Source organism: Acipenser ruthenus, chromosome 9 (genome assembly GCF_902713425.1).
Source record: "Acipenser ruthenus chromosome 9, fAciRut3.2 maternal haplotype, whole genome shotgun sequence".
Classification (NCBI taxonomy): Eukaryota; Metazoa; Chordata; class Actinopteri; order Acipenseriformes; family Acipenseridae; genus Acipenser; species Acipenser ruthenus.
In genome coordinates, this window is record NC_081197.1 from 11,087,697 (window position 1) to 11,106,403 (window position 18,707).

The 18,707-nt window shown below is 37.1% G+C and overlaps 1 protein-coding gene across 8 annotated transcripts in view; it reads right to left on the minus strand.

Annotated features, from left to right (window-relative positions):
• The window catches only part of fat3a (FAT atypical cadherin 3a), a 180,139-nt gene that overhangs the window by 66,395 nt on the left and 95,037 nt on the right, over positions 1-18,707 (minus strand). For 7 of the 8 annotated variants that reach the window (XM_059031131.1, XM_034923644.2, XM_034923642.2 and 4 more), the window contains one exon: positions 7,819-7,880. In XM_059031131.1, the coding sequence (XP_058887114.1) occupies positions 7,819-7,880 (62 nt within the window). Of the gene's footprint in view, positions 1-7,818; positions 7,881-14,850; positions 15,183-18,707 lie in introns of those variants that run through there. The other variant, XM_059031132.1, reaches the window with a different exon arrangement.

Here is an 18,707-nt window from a genome sequence, read left to right on the forward strand (position 1 = left end):
AAGTAGCAATTATTAGTGATTCTTTCTCCTTCTCTCTCTCTCCTGTTCCCCACTGCGAACACACCAACACTGTGTGCATGAAACACTCACTCTTTTATGCAGCTAAACCGAGACTCAATTGCTAATCAATAATTCAATTGAATCTCGGCACAGTCTGCACGTAAACTACTTTGTGACACACCTGTGCCCAAATACTAATACACATTTTATCTGCATGTGAAGTGATTGTTCAATCCCTGTGCCTAAATACAAATATACATTTTAAATCACCCATGCTACACAATACATACCAACAATAACACACCACATAAAACACAAAAAATTACTATTATTTTGATACAACATGTTGTGCATGTTCTGGAGCGCTGGTCACTCTGAAGTACATTTCTGTATGCACAAAATTATTACAGAAAGAGTTGGGAATCTCGTTTCCATTGTCGCATTTCATTTTATTTCACTGACAATTTTGTAGTAAGCACAGTATTCACGCTGTGCTACACAATTGTCTTCAAACAGCAGAATGGCCTCAAACACTTCTTTTTCAGCTATGCTGAGATACTTTGTCTGACTTATAGGCATTGAAAAATGCAGCTGCAGGTTGACAAAATTGATAATGATAGCAAGGCAACATTTACACAACAGTTTCTGAAGGACCCCCAAACTGGTTACTAAGCAACCCGGCTCAGAGTTTTTGGTATGTCAGTTAAATGCCAAAATAAACTGTCAGTGAAGTACAGTATTAAGAACAATTAATTCATTACAAAAATTAAACAGGAAACCACACACACATGGTATTGAAATAGTATTTCATAAACGTTCAAGGAGTATCCATCATTTATTTATTTAATAAAAATCGCAGTATTATACTCCTTTGATGTAGCGGCGTGGCAGAACCTCCAAAATCGTAGCTGCTGTGGCCATCTCTGCTTTACCCCTGGAGGGGGGTACTGACCCCAATACGGAGGAGAGAGACCCCCTGCCAAGGCTGAAACTGCCCAGGTCTCTGCTACAGGTAGGGATTCAGCAGTGTCACAGGCTTGTGAGCTGACACAGAGGCTCAGGGCTCTAAACCACCATCCATCAGCAGAAGACTGGCAACCTCATGTACTCTGGTGACACAAGGTTGGTTCCCGGAAGAAGATTATGATGTGTATAATACATGAATGCAGAAGTGGACTGGATTTTAAGTTTCTTGACAGGGGTTGGCTGGCGTTGACTGGAGCATTATTATTCATTTCTTAGCAGACGCCCTTATCCAGGGCGACTTACAATTGTTACAAGATTTTTACATACAATTACCCATTTGTACAGTTGGGTTTTTACTGGAGAAACCTAGGTAAAGTACCTTGCTCAAGGGTACAGTAGCAGTGTCCCCCACTGGGGATTGAACCCACGACCCTCCGGTCAAGAGTCCAGAGCCCTAACCACTACTCCACACTGCTGCCCTACTTTGACAGTCAGAGCCTATGGCCCTATAGCTGTAGCTTGGTACAATAAGATGGCTTGTATTAATATCCAAACAGACGTAACACAACATTCATTCAAAACATTCATTCAAAACATTTTTTTTGTACTTCTACAAAATATGACATACAGGGACTTGACATAATGACAGGGAATGTTGGGTGGTTTAACATTGAACATTACATTTTACAGTAGTTCTAAAATCACAGGATAAAAGATACTGTACACTACAGAAGCAGTATCATATACAATCCAAACTGCATTGGCACAAACAGTCCAGCAATTCTGTCAGCTTCTTTATCACTGGTACTGTAATTATGTGCCTTTGGAAGTGTCCTTTAAAAGCCCTCTCTTCTTTCTTTGCTTTGAGTATTTAGGCACTGCAGGGCCACAATGGATTTCCTGTGGCCCTGCAGTGCATCACACAAAACACTGGCAATAAGAAAACTAAATACAACAAAACAAACAAAAAAAAAAACAACTTCCTGTGGCATTATTCATATTGTTTCCAATCTGTCTAGTCAAGCGCGGCTCACTGTCTTGGTCTCAGTCCCTATGGGTAAAAAGATGACACTGACTGAAATTTCTGGGTGGGCTGAAATCAGTTGAGGGGATACAGCAACAGGTCTATTAGGCCACTGATTTACAAAGAAACAAAAAAACAACAAAGAGATGGGGCAGTGAACTCTGAAATGCCTCCCGCGCTGATCGATCAGATTTGAGTACTGTTAAACAGAGCAGCTCAGTAAATCTTTGTCCCCCTCAACTTTGCAATGCATTTTGACTTCTGTTTTGACTCCATAATATGTATTAGTGTACACAGCATTAAAAAATGCAACATAACTTTGACAACACAAAGTTTCATTAACTGTTTATGTACGTACTGATACTCATGTACTTGAGTTAACAAATTACCCAATTTATTTATTTACAGTATTTAAGATTTGCATAAATGTTACTTGTAAGTGAATGAGTATACAAAGTTATTAAACGTCTTTTAGTTCTGAAAATCAGGCCCTTAGATGCTATCATTGAATAAACTGTACACTAAAAAGGCCTGACTTCTGTTACGGTAAAGCTTTGGTTTCTGGTAATCCAACTGCATTCTTTAACGCTTCAGATATTCCTATACTTGTTATAAAATCCTGCAGTACTACTCCTATCAGTGAAACCAGATGTTTTTAAACCATATGTTTCACACAGCAGCTTCTTCTAAAGCATTACCCTTTCTGTATAGTATGTTGTGTTGCCAAAAGTATAATACCCTTCCTTCTATGATTACATGTTGTACTGTATTATGAAAAAGTCTTTTCGTTCTCAAATTAAAACTAGAACGAATAACACAGGGCCTTCTTACTTGTGTTCTAAACAGTTTTTTTTTGTTTGTAGCTGTATAGAGACCACTGTTGACTAAGTAAGGAAAGATACATACGATAGCCTGATGATGCTCTGCTTGGAAAGCGCTAACTAAATTCAAAGAAAAATGGCCGACCCCAGCGCAACTGATGTACAGCACATGTAGTGGTTATGGAATGACTTTTATAAATTAGAAGTAGGGTCTCAAAATATCTAACTTGCAACACACCACTTCCCCACTTGCCATCTTGACATAATATGGCACAATTATGTGTGCAAACTGGGTATTTAAAGTATTAGGGCAGAGGCATTAGGCATTGGAGCCATTATGGCATTTATTCCATGGTACTTATCCAGCCACGATTGGTTAATACAGAAGATGTCATCTGCTATTAGGCATGATAGTCCAACATGGGTGTTGACTATTACAAAGGAATAGAACACTATGCACAGAAACAGGATACACTCTAATAAATAATATACAAATAAATTCATATTTAACTTTGAAGAGCTACTTGTACCACAGTAAAAAGCCACAGGCTAGCATATCGCGGGATGCTACTTTTTACCTCTGCATGCATAGATTATGCTTCCTCTAATTTAGTCTATCAGATCCAAGCAAGCAGTTTATCTGGAGACTATTTTAATTAGGTCAGCCCTCCACGATTTTAATGTGTGAGTTATAAGACAAGTGTGATGCCAGGGGCAGATTTATATCCATCTACCAGACCAGCTTTCTGGGACGGCTGTATTTATTTAGAAATCAATATTTTATCTTGTCAGCTCTGGTGTTGGTTTTCTGCTACAACGTTAAAATCATCTTAAATTCAATTACTTGACTATCCACACGGCCGACACAAATATACTGTAACTCTGTTGTATGGTTTACTGGAAGATACCAAGTAACACTAGCAAACTGAAGACATTAATATATCAATCGTGGTGCAATATCCTCAGGGATGTCAATGTATAAAATAAGGGCAGGCAAATGGAAGATTCTAGATTTTTGTGCCAGTCCATACACAACCTACACTGCAATTCTGCAACAAAATGGGAGATAACATCCCTTCTCTTCAACAGAAACGTGCCACAATATACAGTATACTTCAGTTTAGCATACAGTCTCTTGCTCAGGAAAAGGCATGGTTGCATTCAAAAATGTATAATTTAATCCACTGCATAAACCTGGTGTTATTAAGAGTGCTCCAGCTCAAGTACTGAGCAGGTCGCAACTGAAAAAAAAGATCAGAACCAAGGTACAATATGTTGTGCTTTACTGAAATATAAATGGTAACATAAATAGACACTATTAAAGCATTCTTTCCTTCTGTAACAAAGTGAACAAACTTGCCTACTGTAGGTACTGTACTACAAAAAAGGGCTAATTTCACTCCTCAAAGACACTGACTTGTTACATATTTATCATAAACACATCTACAAAAAGTCCTTAGTACAGAAAACGGATTAAATATACTGTGTGTGTCAATCAGTTTAAATCATTTGTACATGTTATACAGTGTCAAGCACATGCATGATCACAGATCAGTCAAACTTTCCAGACTCCAGGCTGCAATTTATTTCAAACTCTATCTGCTAAACTTTGAAGCACAGGCACATTCTCTGAGAGGAATAAAAAAAATGTTCACAGTATACAACTGAGAAGAAACAACTTGGTTGTTCCGTGAAGCTTGCTAATTTTATACTGTTAAAATTCGTGTTTCTTTCTAAAGAATTGATGCTGCCCTGTATTTACTAATGCCTAAAGAGGCATTCTTGCCTCCTCCTTTGAGCTGTAATAGCTAAGCACTGTTCTTATTTAAAATTGTAATCTATAGCTTAATAACTGTCACTTTCTCAATTGGAATTGAACCATGAAAGTCTGTGTAATGGCTGCTGGTCCTCTTACAAAAGCTAACGGTCACATACTTTCCAATGGTCGCGTGAGCAGGAAAGAATGTGTACAGTTTATACTGTGTTCAGACACGAAGATAGACAATCTGCTGTAAATCACCTCTCACTTGTGCCAAAAATTCAACCGGTATGCAGTGCTTGACTTTATTTTAAATGATATGCTTTATAGAAAGTGTAGTATTAACAAAAGATATATGTATATATTCACAGCAATATAAATGTAAACAGTGTCCCACTGTCAACAAGAAGCTTATCTGAATCCCCAAACTCATGAATTTAGTTTGTCCACTGTGGCATGCTATTTATTTATTTATTTATTTATTAATTCTGTGGATCAGGGCAGAGAAATTGGCAGCAGGCTGTATGGCTAAGCACAGCAGGTTAACTCAGGATTATGAACCAAATCTGCTGTGTTTTTAGGTTCAAACTGTATGGCAGGTTTCTGGCAGATGTTAACCCGGGGCCAAAATAAATAATGGAGTTGCTTTCTAAATCAAAGTGTGTCATTACTCAGTCACTGTCAAAAAACGCTATAAGAATTGAGGAATTTTTTAATAACTCTGTTATATCTCGACCTAAGAATGAAATAACAAAAAACACTCTCTTGTGTAAATGGCACAGGAGCAATATGTTGAAGTGTCATGAACATAGAAGTGTTATTTATATCCCTTTCGTTCAAATATCTCAAGGTTGTAACACTGTATGAAAAGCACATAACAATGGATTTAAAGAGTAAGTAGCGAGGTTCCTAAAAATATAGCGTTACACGTCCCCACGTGTTGCTACAACTGTTTAAATACCGTACCTGTACCTTTTCTTTTCATTGTTAACATCCTGACAATTTTTTACACTTTAAACTTTAAAGTCTGTTTCAAAGTTATTTTCAAAATGTCCGCTGTAGTGCACTGGGGTTTGTCCTCTAAATCACTGCAGGAATTAAAAAAACATAACAAGTGCTCTGGCTTTTCTGTTCCGTTTGACAATGTGGGAAATAATCCTTACACTATCAGTGCACTAGAGCAGACATTTTGAACCCCGCTACTTACTTTTTAATACAGTATCTTACAGCATGATCAACTGCAGAGGCATACCAATCACACACACTCCATATAGACCAAGCTTTGCAGGTACAATCATGTAAAAGCACCAGGCGGGTAATAGAATGAATATTGATTGCACGTCTTGCCTCTTAGACCTCATTGATGGTAACTGTTAATAAAGCCCTACTCTCTGCTGCATTACTGTACGCATTGTCAGGCCGAATGCACTTGATCCTGAAGAGAGCTGCCTTATACAGATATTACTACAACAATAGGTTGATAACAAGCGCAAGGAGTTTCAAGTCTAAAGAACTCTGCAATGCCTCCAGACAAGTTTGATCCTGGTCTGCATAGCAGTAGCACCCTTATACTGTGATCTAACACCTGTTCCACCTGCATTCTCACCCCTATTCAATCTTAGGCGGTGCATTCTTTTTTGGCTAAAATACCCACCTACCCTAGGTAAAAGTTGCTTTAATGTACTAAAGTACATGCAGAATAGTTTCTTGAAAATAAGCATTCCCAAATGAGCTATAGCTGTTTTCTATGGTTGTTTACTTCCAGCTTATTAAATGCGTGCCAAGAACATTACATTTTTCAGGGGAAACTGTCAAAAAATTATCATTATTTAACCCTAAACATAATATTTGGGCCAAACGTTACCTATAAACCTCAATCTGGGTACTGCTTTAAGTGGTATAGATCTCCATGGAGATACCCTACTGTTAACAGAATCAGAGGGTTATTTCCACAATTTAGAACGGGAGGTGCCAAAGACAAGAAATGTAGACTGAATTAAAAGCTGTGTCATACATTACTTACCATACTGACTATACTAAAGCTTTGGACAAGCTGTAGACAAAAATACATTTCATACAGATCTGTACACTGGATTTCTAGTTGCATTAAGAAGGTCTTCAATAAGGAGTAGAAAGAGTTAGTGACTGAACACAGCAACAGCATTAATGGCAATGAGCTTTATTGTGGGATTGTTTTCCAATTAACTGCTATGGTTGAACAACAGGGCCTTGCAGTACATACAGTAAGGTGCTATAGTATAAAGGACACCCATAGATGTTAAGCACATAAACCTAGCAATGTCATAAACTAATAGCTAATGTATGAATGTAGGGCAGCAGTGTGGAGTACTGGTTAGGGCTCTGGACTCTTAACCAGAAGGTCGTGGGTTCAGTTCCAGGTGGGGACACTGCTGCTGTACCCTTGAGCAAGGTACTTTACCTAGATTGCTCCAGTAAAAACCCAACTGTATAAATGGGTAATTGTATGTAAAAAAATAATGTGATATCTTGTAACAATTGTAAGTCGCCCTGGATAAGGGCGTCTGCTAAGAAATAAATAATAATAATAATGAATGTGTATTAAACTATATGTCACTTTTCCTATTTCTCCGTACAATACATTGTCCAGAAATAATTGTTGTGGACTTGTATACATTCGGTATCTCATTAAAAACTGAATTTGTCTACTAACTTAACTTAAGTACTGTATACAGTGCTATTGCCATTTGTATTCCAACCATAACCTGAATGTAATTTTACTGTACCATATGAACAGTACTTACTTTATAATGACTTGAAATAGCTCTGAACCCATTCAATAAGAGGTCGGAACAGATGTATCAGGGAAACTTAACAGTAATCTTTCTTTATGAAAGGAAACCACTTCAAAAAAGATCCCTTAAATGTCACTGAACCTCGCTCTAGTACTTCAAGCTCAGGCATCTTATAATTTATCTTCATTAAGGAATCTAACACAGTTGATGAGGTGGTATTTTCACAGACATGGCTGCTGATGCTGCTTCCAACATAATTTCATAATACATTATTAAAAAAAAAAAACTAAACGTGCCCAAACTCTTCAAAGCAGTCTTTTGGTTTTTAGGACTTGTTATATACCAGCTGTGGTTCTGTCATTTTATTGATGCAGTCTCTGAAAGCAACTGCATTTACTGTAATCAAAACAAAGTACTGCATAGATGAAGCCCCACTGAGAGATGTAAAAGATGCATATTTAACTTGCTTCTTACCTCCAAAACATGTTCCGCCTGCTGCTCTCTATCTAACTTCCTTGATGTTGTAGTGATAAGACCTGAAAAACAAAAAGCAATCAATCAAATTAGCACTTGGTGCAGAACATGCCAATCAATCACGATTGCTTTGTTTTTAATCCGCCCTCCAAATCTTTGCAAATTACAACTAATGGAAAGCGAGAATCATGCTGAAGTTCTCAAACAGGTTTTAATGTCTAACTCAACTGTAAATTACCTGCTAATGAACTAGCAGTTAGGTGAACCTAGCGGAAGTGAAGAGCACTTACCAGCAACCAGGCCAATTACCTACAGTGTAGATGACTGTTGCAGAGGATATTAATGCTATTGTTTTTGTGTGACATTTTTCAGATGTGTTTATAGGTTATACTCTGGCCTGAATATCTTAGGCTGCTTGAAATTAATGTTGAAATACAAAGCATGTTTCAAGATTCAGGAGCTTTAGAGCCCAGCTACCAGTTGGATAATGTCCCCTCTGATAGGAACCTTACTCGCTGACATGTTCTGTGAGGTGTGTGATGCTGGGATCATTCAAGTGTACAGCTCGAAAAGCACTTCAGCATTCTTGACATGTAGAACTTGTTTAATAGCTGTCCTTGGGGCGTCTAGGTCATGACATGAACATTAAAGATTACATAGCACTGGGGTGAATGCCACAGTATGCCACCTAAGGTACTGCTCCACATTCTTGATTTCTTGTCAGTAATTATGTAGTAAATAATGTGAGAATTGATAAAGGTGAAAATGCAATTCCCTATTGTTCACTTTTTATAGCATTAAATAGACAGCCACTGTATTGTCTGAAAAGGCTACGATAGAAAACCCTATTTATTATGCTGCAATAGTACAGTTTTTACCGAGATCATAATAAATGGGTGGCCTGATAGCCACAGGCTGTCATTTCTCACAGACCACTGGCACAGCAGGGAGGCAGTATAATAAATGTTTATGTGACAAATGGCCAAATGTGATTTTTTTTTCTTTTTCCATGATTAAGCACTGGCAAACCGAATCACTGAGTAAAAAGCACACCTTCTATAAATGTATCCACATTGTTAACCTAGAAAAAATATTAATGGCATGGTCAAGGCGAGACATTATCCAAGTCTGAAACATAAACCTGGCCTTTACTGTACGTGGGGGATCCACGTAGAGCTTGATGAGGATTGTGGAAGGTAGTCACACAAACACAGCACATGAGTGCATTCCCGTTGGCCTTAATGATTCAATTAATGATTAGAATTCCTGAAAACATCTTTAAAAAGCTCAAAGGGCAACCTATTTAGCTCAAAAGGCAATCTTTCAGTGCGGGCAACTCTACAACTACAAAACTTTTGCATCACCCAAAATAATTCATTCATTTTGCTTCATAATGTCGACTGAAACCTGCTGAATAACGTAATGTTAACATACTGAATTACATACCGCTTTGTAGTTTTCCATATACTTAAAGAAAAACAAAAACAAAATTGAAAAATGTGACATTTTGAAAACATGAAACACTGTACTAATATTATGGCTTCCGTATTACATGACGTTAGGTCCGTGTACATTCTGGACAATCGTTTTTGCATTCTAAATCGGAAATCGGAAAACCAGAAAGCGACTCGTTTTTCTATTTCGGTTTTTCATAAAAACAAAAATCGACCTGTTTTTCATTTTCCAATTTCTGAGTTTAAAATACAAAAACTGATTCAGACTTGTTTTCCCATTTTTCATATTGCTTTTTGTAACGAAGTATTTGAAATGGAATAATCTAATACAAAAATAAATAACAGACTGCAGGGACGGAAAATGAAATCAATCTACAAGAGTCGGTGACAAAGAAGGTAGTCTTTATTCAAGCAGATATCTGGAGAGACAATACTTCGCAGGAAATATGTTAATGCTTCTCTAACAGGTACACACTTAAACAATTTTAGATATACTAACGTATCGGAAGAGGGACAGACCTATTCAACCAAGCGTGCCAGCCCCTTTAGTGATCCTATGGCAAGCTCTGTAAGATGCTAACATGTCCTCTCCCTGCGGTTTTCAGCTCTTACAAAAGACAGAACTGCGATAGAGTGCGAAACTGTAAACAGAATTCACCCCCATCCTTCACCATATTCTGTTACAAAAGAACCCCCCACTGCAGCATGAAAACACTCCACAACATTTAATATCTTAAAAATTATGTAACTCCTTCAAGACCTACGGTTCATATAATATTTATATCCGGCTTTATAAATTAACTTTATAAACTTAACTGGATTATATTATCATAGCACATTTGTCCAGGATGCTCACCTATGTTTAGAGCTCCCCTTTCATGGGTACCCAATTTGTTTCACTTGGGGGGTGCATCTCCATAGATATAGATATCAATGTATTGATGCAGAAAACATAATTATTATTTATTTCTTAGCTGACGCTCTTATCCAGGGCGACTTACAATTGTTACAAGATATCACATTATTTTTACATACAATTACTCATTTATACAGGTGGGTTTTTACTGGAGCAATTGAGGTAAAGTACCTTGCTCAAGGGTACAGCAGCAGTGTCCCCCACCTGGGATTGAACCCACGACCCTCCGGTCAAGAGTCCAGAGCCCTAACCACTACGCCACACTGCTGTCATGACAACGAGACACATTCGATACGAGTAGAGCACACATCAGTACTTTTTTTTTTTTTTAATGGTCTGTTATTTATTTTTGTATTAGATTATTCCATTTTGAATACTTTGTTACAAAAGCAATATGAAAAATGGGAAACAAGCCTAAATCAGTTTTTGTACTTTAAACTCAGAAATTGGAAAATGAAAAACTGGTCGATTTTTGTTTTTATGAAAAACCGAAATAGAAAAAACAAGTCGTTTTCTGGTTTTCTGATTTCCGATTTAGAATGCAAAAATGATTGGCCGGAATGTACACGGACCACGTTAAATAGAAGATTTAAATTATGTTCGTATAGTTTTTTTTTTTTTTACGTCTTAATCCTAAAATTCTATGTGATGCCAAACGTTTGGCCATAGTTGTACAATACATGTTTCAATTACCACCGCTTTATTTTCCTGTCTCTGGCAACTTGGGGGTTTAATCTATTATTATTATTATTATTATTATTATTATTATTATTATTATTATTATTTATTTCTTAGCAGATGCCCTTATCCAGGGCGACTTACAGTCGTAAACAAATATGTTAGTTTATTTGGCAGACTGTAGAGCTTACACACAGTAATACCATATTTCCAACTCATGTCACCAAGGTCTTGACTTTTTTTCTGGTTCTTATGAAATCACTCTTGCACAAAAAGTCACAATAACATGTCCTCTGAGATACATGCTGACAATGCTGTCTAGTATAAAAAACAAACAAACAAACAAAATGCTCTCCATCTATTGCGAGGACACATTGAACCAGAACACACCAGATTCCTTGGTCCCCCCCGAGAGGTATAGATGTGCTCTCATAGTACTGTAGGGGTTGCTAGTGTTTTCAAAAACTGAATAAAACAAAATAACTTTCTATACTTTCTCCATGGAACACACCACAATGAGAGGTATTTGTTTATTATCAGCATTTCGGTTTAGTCTGTTTAAAACGTTTTCTAGCTATTTCAAAATTAAAGAATATTAGAAAGTTTGCTTACATTTTGAATGCATATTTGAACATGAAAACCAGAAGCTCACCCCAGCACACTATATTATTCTAGTACAAAAAAAACAATTATTCAATTGTCTGCTATAGTACTTGCAACTGGAAAGGAGCCTTCACAGCATCCAGACTTTGCATTTGAAAATACGTTTTAATGAAATACATTTGTCTAATATTGACAATGGAGCTGTTTGATCACTGACGGAGAAGCGGTGGGATACAGGGCTGCCATGAGCTCAGTAAACTGCAAGATTAGCACATTTAAGCAGGGCGCACTGGTAACCTCCCAACCCGTTGAAGGTCATGAGCCTTCACAGAGCTTTCATTTCAACCAACAGCAGCTTTCCCAGCACCCCCCCAAGAGGAAGCACTCACTGCCACGAAGCTTCATACGTGTCTCTTTCTGAAGACAGCTTGCTGTGAATGCATCCGTTTGTTTTGTTACAGTTGTAAAGTATAGAACTGCATCCCATTGTTCTGCATTCTTTATTCAGACATTTCAGTCTTGAAATTGGATATATTTAATAACACCCCCACCCCCCCCCAAAAAAAATCCATCAAATAAATTATATATGACCTTGCACAAACAAGAATGATATTTAGACGAAATAGTGAAAATCCATATTGAACAATCCACCTTTGATTAATTACATATTCCCAGCCTAACAGGAAGTAATTGTGTGAAACAGGTGGAAAACAAATCCTTCATTTTACTGAGAGGAATTCAGAAATACATTAATTATCAAGTAGCTCATGTGTTGATCCACGTGACATTTATAAGGTACCGTAGGCTACCTGGCTAACAGGTTATTTGTACTATTACTATTACTATTAGTATTTCTGTAACAAATATACTTGCCTTTTTCATTTAGACATACATAAATTACACAGTGCAGTGGAATACAAGGGTTTCAAATGGAAGCCTGTGGTTCACAGTATATGAGAAGTACTGTACGAGTAACTAAAGTATTTGAATTCCACAAATGCAAATGCTACCATTGCTGTTTGTGCAAAAATCATCTCCAGAGGTAACATTTGTGTTTTCAACACGTATTAGTCATTTTACTGCTCTACAAAAAAATTAACTCGAGAATATATAGAATGTGATGATCTTGTCTTGTGTACTGTAAGTTTTTGGTTGATCCAATGCATGTCAGGGACTTAAACCAAGATTTTAAGTGAATGGCTTTGCCATCAGATATCTTCTGGAAGTGTTTAAGGCAGTCTGCTAAATAACCATTCCTGTACCGCCAACACACATAACAGAAGAAAAACAAATGAATATTGCCAAAAGGAACATCTTTAGTTAACAGCGTGTCCCTAACAACACATTAGTGCACACCACTGGCTTAAAGCTTTGCATTCATTAACGAGTAAGCTACAAAGTGACCTACATTTGTACACAGATGCCAGGAATGACTGATAGTTAATAATGTGTAAGTGGTTTTCAGGAGCCTATTAAAACAGCCATGTTTAAGCAATGTGTCATGAACTTTTGTAGCCCAAAGCCTTGTCTACTAAAATGTTGCTAATGCTTAATTTTCAGTGCCATAATTTCTAATTTACTCTTTTTAATTTTCCAATTAAATAGCTGAGACTATATGAAGTAAACCTCAATACTCTCCACACCAAGCTATAGCAGTGATTCAGTGACACAGTACTGTGTTCACAATAAAATTAATGTTGATTTTAGGGGCAAAACTTTAACTCTAAAGTTTGATTAAACTGATTTACAATAGACTAATTAAGGACATTAATACATTTGAATATGATTTGTATTCAATCTCATTAGTGAGCTAGAAATGTCTGCGTCTTCTCTTTGGAAAACTTCAGGTGGAAGTTTAGTTTTTATGACCAGTTACAGACATTATTTCTATTATTTAAAGACCTGCGTTTCAGAGAAGTTGCATTGCTGCGAACCTGTGAAGAGACTATGGCATATTATCTATTTATTTATTTTTCAAAATTTCTAAAGTGCCACTCACCAGTAGGTATCGGGGCACTGTATAGGACAGTATAATATGCTCTTACAATTTGAGTACAAAAGAATATACAGAAAACAAATATCAATACATGCTAGATCTGTAAATATACGTCAAAATTTAAAAACAGCATGCATGTAATTGATGTACAATTACAGCTGTCGATATATATATATATATTATGTGCGTGGCTAAACAGGGGCAACTCATCTTCAATCTGTCTCCTTGTTATATTAATAAAGGCATAAGCGTGCATGTCTGTGTGAACACATTGCACTGAATTAAGACCCATAAGCATGTACATCATCTCAAAATATCAGATTCCTGATTTGAAAAAACAAAAACAAATAACAGAAATATACGTCCACACCACCAGCTCTTTACAATAAGCAACAAACCATTCTACTACAATCAGCACTCTTGGTTTGCCGTGGGAAGCAAGGTACGCATGCATGAATATTCAGTTTACCATGGAAACGCAGAACATCCAAGGAATAAGAGAATTCCGCCTGCATATATACAGAGCATTCGGAATATTCTAGTATTCCAAATACTTAATATTCTGAATACTTGTGCCATGTCAGCATGTGTTTTCCAATATGATAATTATTCCATAGCATTATTGCAGATTGCACATTCTGTTTTAACTTTGTAAAATGTGTCAAATTATTCAGTGCCCATGCTTCTGCATTATCACACTTACACTAAAATAATTGTCATGCTGCCTAATAAGTGTTAATTAGAAGCCTCAACCAAGGAATATTAAACTGCTGTTAATCAGTCAGCGAGAATTAGAATGTCTATAAGAAAAGGAGTTTGAGTCATTATTACAGTATTTTACTCCTGGCAAGCAATGCTGACAAATAAACATTTCACAAAGCAAACAGTATATCTTTAGTACACCAGGACAAATATGGGTCATTCTCTTGAGCTGTTTTGCTTCATATTTGATGCTCTTTTCTTAAACACATTGTGAATACCTGTTTTCACATGCAAACAGTAATCTTAACAGATATGTGTGTTTTCAATTTAGAGGTATGATATGAAGATTTGTGGATGCTGCATTATTAGGGAAATTATGCAAGTTCAAACTGCAGCATTTTTTTTATTGAATCCAGTACAAATCATATTAAACTTTTACCTCCTAACATTTCTTAAATTCCACTGGGACCCTTGATGTTCCATTCCTAGTTCAGACAATCCAATAGACAAGCACTAAAGTGTCTTATCAATTAAGAGGTTGGAAAGGATACTTAAAAGTGCAGTAACAGGAAAACTTTTGGCATTAACAAAGCAAAGTTTTGCTGCGCAAACTCTTCCAACTGTTTGGATTCACTATTCTCTCAGCTTTCAGTCCACTCTGCACAGTGGTGGTAAAAGAAGTGTCATTCAACCCTGGGGTAGCCCCATTTTCTTTTTAGTCGCCGTTGAAAAAGATGGAAACGTCAAGCACTCCAAAAACTCAAAGGTCCTGGCACCTGTTGCTAGGGATGACATCATTGCTTCAGCTCAGCCATTCAATAAAGAGCCCCATTGGAATCATCAATCAGGGCAGTCTTCTTTCACAGGCTTGGGCCCCATTCAGCATTCCTCTGTCTGCCACCAGGCTCTTCAGTCACACAGAGAGCAACCGCCACACAACCTCCTGCTAAACGGAACTTGGACTTTAGCCAGCATTACCTCCCGAGTTCCTACACTGCTGTATACTCTCTAGATCCTAGGAGATAGAAAACAAAAGGCATTTCATCTGGGCTAAGAACACACAAGGTTCTGTACAACACAGCAGTTTCTTCTTGTATTGTGCCATTGCAATGACATCTACTAGTTTCCTTTGACATCCAACTATTCGGTTGAACGCATTAGTAGATGCGCACGTAACCTTAGTCCTGCATTACCTGAACAGAAGCACACAGATACTGTGCTCATATGAGGAGCAGTGATATGTACTGTACTGTAGAGCCTGTTAAATTCATTTACACAATGCTTTGCTTAGCCGATATGTTAGACTAATATGCAGAAATCTTTATTCCAATTTCTGAGCTTGTGAAATGAACTGCAGCAGAGGGATCAGGGGAATCTCTGTAAGACCACCTCTCACATTTCACCACCTTTCAAAGCTGTCATCACTGACACACTTGATCTCTAATGGCTTCTAGCACCGAACACTTTCATATCGCAGGACTGTATTATTAAGAAGCTGTCAGACACGGAAAACTGGCGGCAGAAATGCCAACGATGACAGTTGGAAGGGACTTTTTTTTTGACAGTTTTATCTTAGAAGCAACACCTCCATAAACGGACCGCTGAAATGATTACAACACGTACTGTAAGGGTCACAGGTTGCCCTAAATTGCTAATTTAGATGTTCAACATTGTGCGTTGACTGCAAAGGTAAAGTGTCATGTAAACATTTATTAGAATGACAAAAAACAGTCAAAGTAACCCTGCTGTGTGGTCCAGTGGTTAAAGAAAAGGGCTTGCAACCAGGAGGTCCCCGGTTCCAATCCCACCTCAGCCACTGACTCGTTGTGTGACCCTGAGCAAGTCACTTAACCTCCTTGTGCTCCGTCTTTCGTGTGAGACGTAATTGTAAGTGACTCTGTAGCTGATGCATAGTTCACACACCCTAGTGTCAGTAAGTCGCCTTGGATAAAGGCCGTCTGCTAAATAAACTAATAATAATAATAATAATGCCATTAAATTTGCTGTCTAAAAACCACATGCTTTCCTACACTGCATGTCTACTGTAGACATTCAGCACAAAAGCAACCTCCTTATGTTAACATTCATAAACAAGGACCATAACAATTACACAGGCTAACAAGACGCATTACAAAAGTAGTACTGTCCTTAATCTACAGCACACAACATAAAATGACAATAAAGATACCGACTGCCATTCAAACACCTGATTGTAGACAGAAAAGCTGATGAAAGAAAATGGCACATATGTGTTCACAAAATAAACAAACACAATATGACTGACCGAATTGTAAAATACAATTTTTAACAAAAACAAAACAAAAACTAAAACAACAATTTAACAGTTTAGTGTACCTATGTATTCCAATCTATATCTATATCTATATATATATATATATATATATATATATATATATATATATATATATATATTACCCCTGTTTGCCCCTGGAAACAATATGCTGCACAGTAACAAGAATCAAAGAAAACTAATCCAGTTGATTCTCCACACTGGTAAATAATTAACAACAAAAAAAAAGCCAAGTGGTATTAATCAAGCATAAATAATAAAAAAAGTTCCGATTTTCATACAGATTAAGACTTAAATCATTTAATTGCAAATGATTTAATCCACATTCAGACACTGCTTTGCAGTCAGTGCATGACATTTCAGAGAGACTGATCTAATTGAACAGAGCAGCGCTAATATGATCCCCAACATCAGCCTTAAGAAGTTCTCTCAGAAATATTTGTGTTGCTGGAATGGTTAGTAAGCTGGGGAAATAATAATCTAAACAGAAATCATTCACAGCACACATTCTGTAATGTGATATTACACAGGTAAGATACAAATTATTAGGTAGATGTTATACAGTACCCCTTTAAATGCTGAACTCGCTGACAAGGGAGGCAGGAACTGAAGTCAGTTAAGTTTCGGGAAATTGATTTTACTATGTATTTAATTTGTTTACACTAAACCACATACCAAACTAATGTATAAAGATACATTTCTTATGGGACTTACTTTGTACAGAAGAAAACCTCATTAACCTACAGTAGTTCTGACTGTACTGTAGTTGGTCCCAGTTAAGTGGTTCACAGCCTTGATTCAATGCATGGAGATGTGGAATCGTGATTAGACAAATCACTGAACTATCATGGGGCCATGAGTTGGGCCCTGTTTACATAATTTACTTCCTAGTAAGTACTAAATGTGCTGTACCAGACAACGTGAACATTAAAAACAACACAGTGTCATAATTAGACCGACATTGGGAGCTGCATAGCCTGATAACACCCAGATGGTCTGTTGTATTAACAGTTTTCTTTTTGAATACAAATGACGGCAGTGTTTTTGATTTACAAAAATCTGAAATGTATGGTTACCAGTCTTAATTTCAAGCAGAGCTAGTTACTGTCCATTAATGTTGATTAAAATATAATGTTTTATTTGGGCACATCAATGTATTTAATACAGTACAGTAGAACTTTGGAGTAACAAACCCCTTGGGAATGGAGGTTGGTCGTTGGTCTGAAATGTCTGTAACTCTGAAAATGAGTTTTCAATGGTTTTAATAATACAAGGGATACAGCACAGTAATGCAGTACTCATATTGTTATGGTTCTGAAGTTTTTAAAACAGTACAGTAATCTGTTGCGTATCCGACTGCGGTGGGACCAGAGTAAGGGCGGATATGTAAAAAGGAGGATAAATGAATCTTGTTTTAAAAACCATTATACACAGCTGTAACAATAACTATATTCACACAATTATTTTTTATGTAGTACGAGATTAAAAATGAACATATTTGCTACCCGACTTTCTTTTTTATGCATCGTTTTATATCAGTTTTACATGAGAAGTGAACTAATTAAGAAAAATATATGCAATAATCTTATTACAACAACAAAAACAACTTAAGCCGTTTTCACACTACGCCATTCAACCCCGGGTCAAGTCGCCAAGGGGTGGCCTTGGGGTGACTCCCTGAGTTCAGCCCTGCATGTTTCACACTACATATTTTCATCCAAGGGTGCGCTGATGCATGTTGGCCCTCAACGTTCATTGGCCCTCAACGTTCATTTTCAACCCGAGGCAAGCGTAACCCTGTTGCATTCACATTTCATTTTTCAACCCGAGGCAAACGTTTTGACCTAGGTGGAAAATTCTCAATCCTAGTCTCTGGCAGGGGTGAGTTTGTCCCAGGTTGACAGTTTCGCCTCGGGTTGAAACTGGCAATGTGAATGCGCTTGCCTGTTCACCCCCGGGTCACCCTGGGACGAACAACCAAGTGTGAAAAACCCTTTAGATATCAGTTTATATGTGAACTTTCACCAGCCCAAAATCTTGAAAACTGCATATGTACACTACTGCAGTATTTTATGGTTTGTGTTTCTTTGTTTATAAAATACAAATGGGCTACAGGTCCACAAAGTATCATGCTGTTGTTCAAACACTGCTTGAAACTGAGTTGAAAAATACTTCAAATTATATCTGTATGGTGCAAAAAAACTAAGAATATCAATGTACTGTTATTAT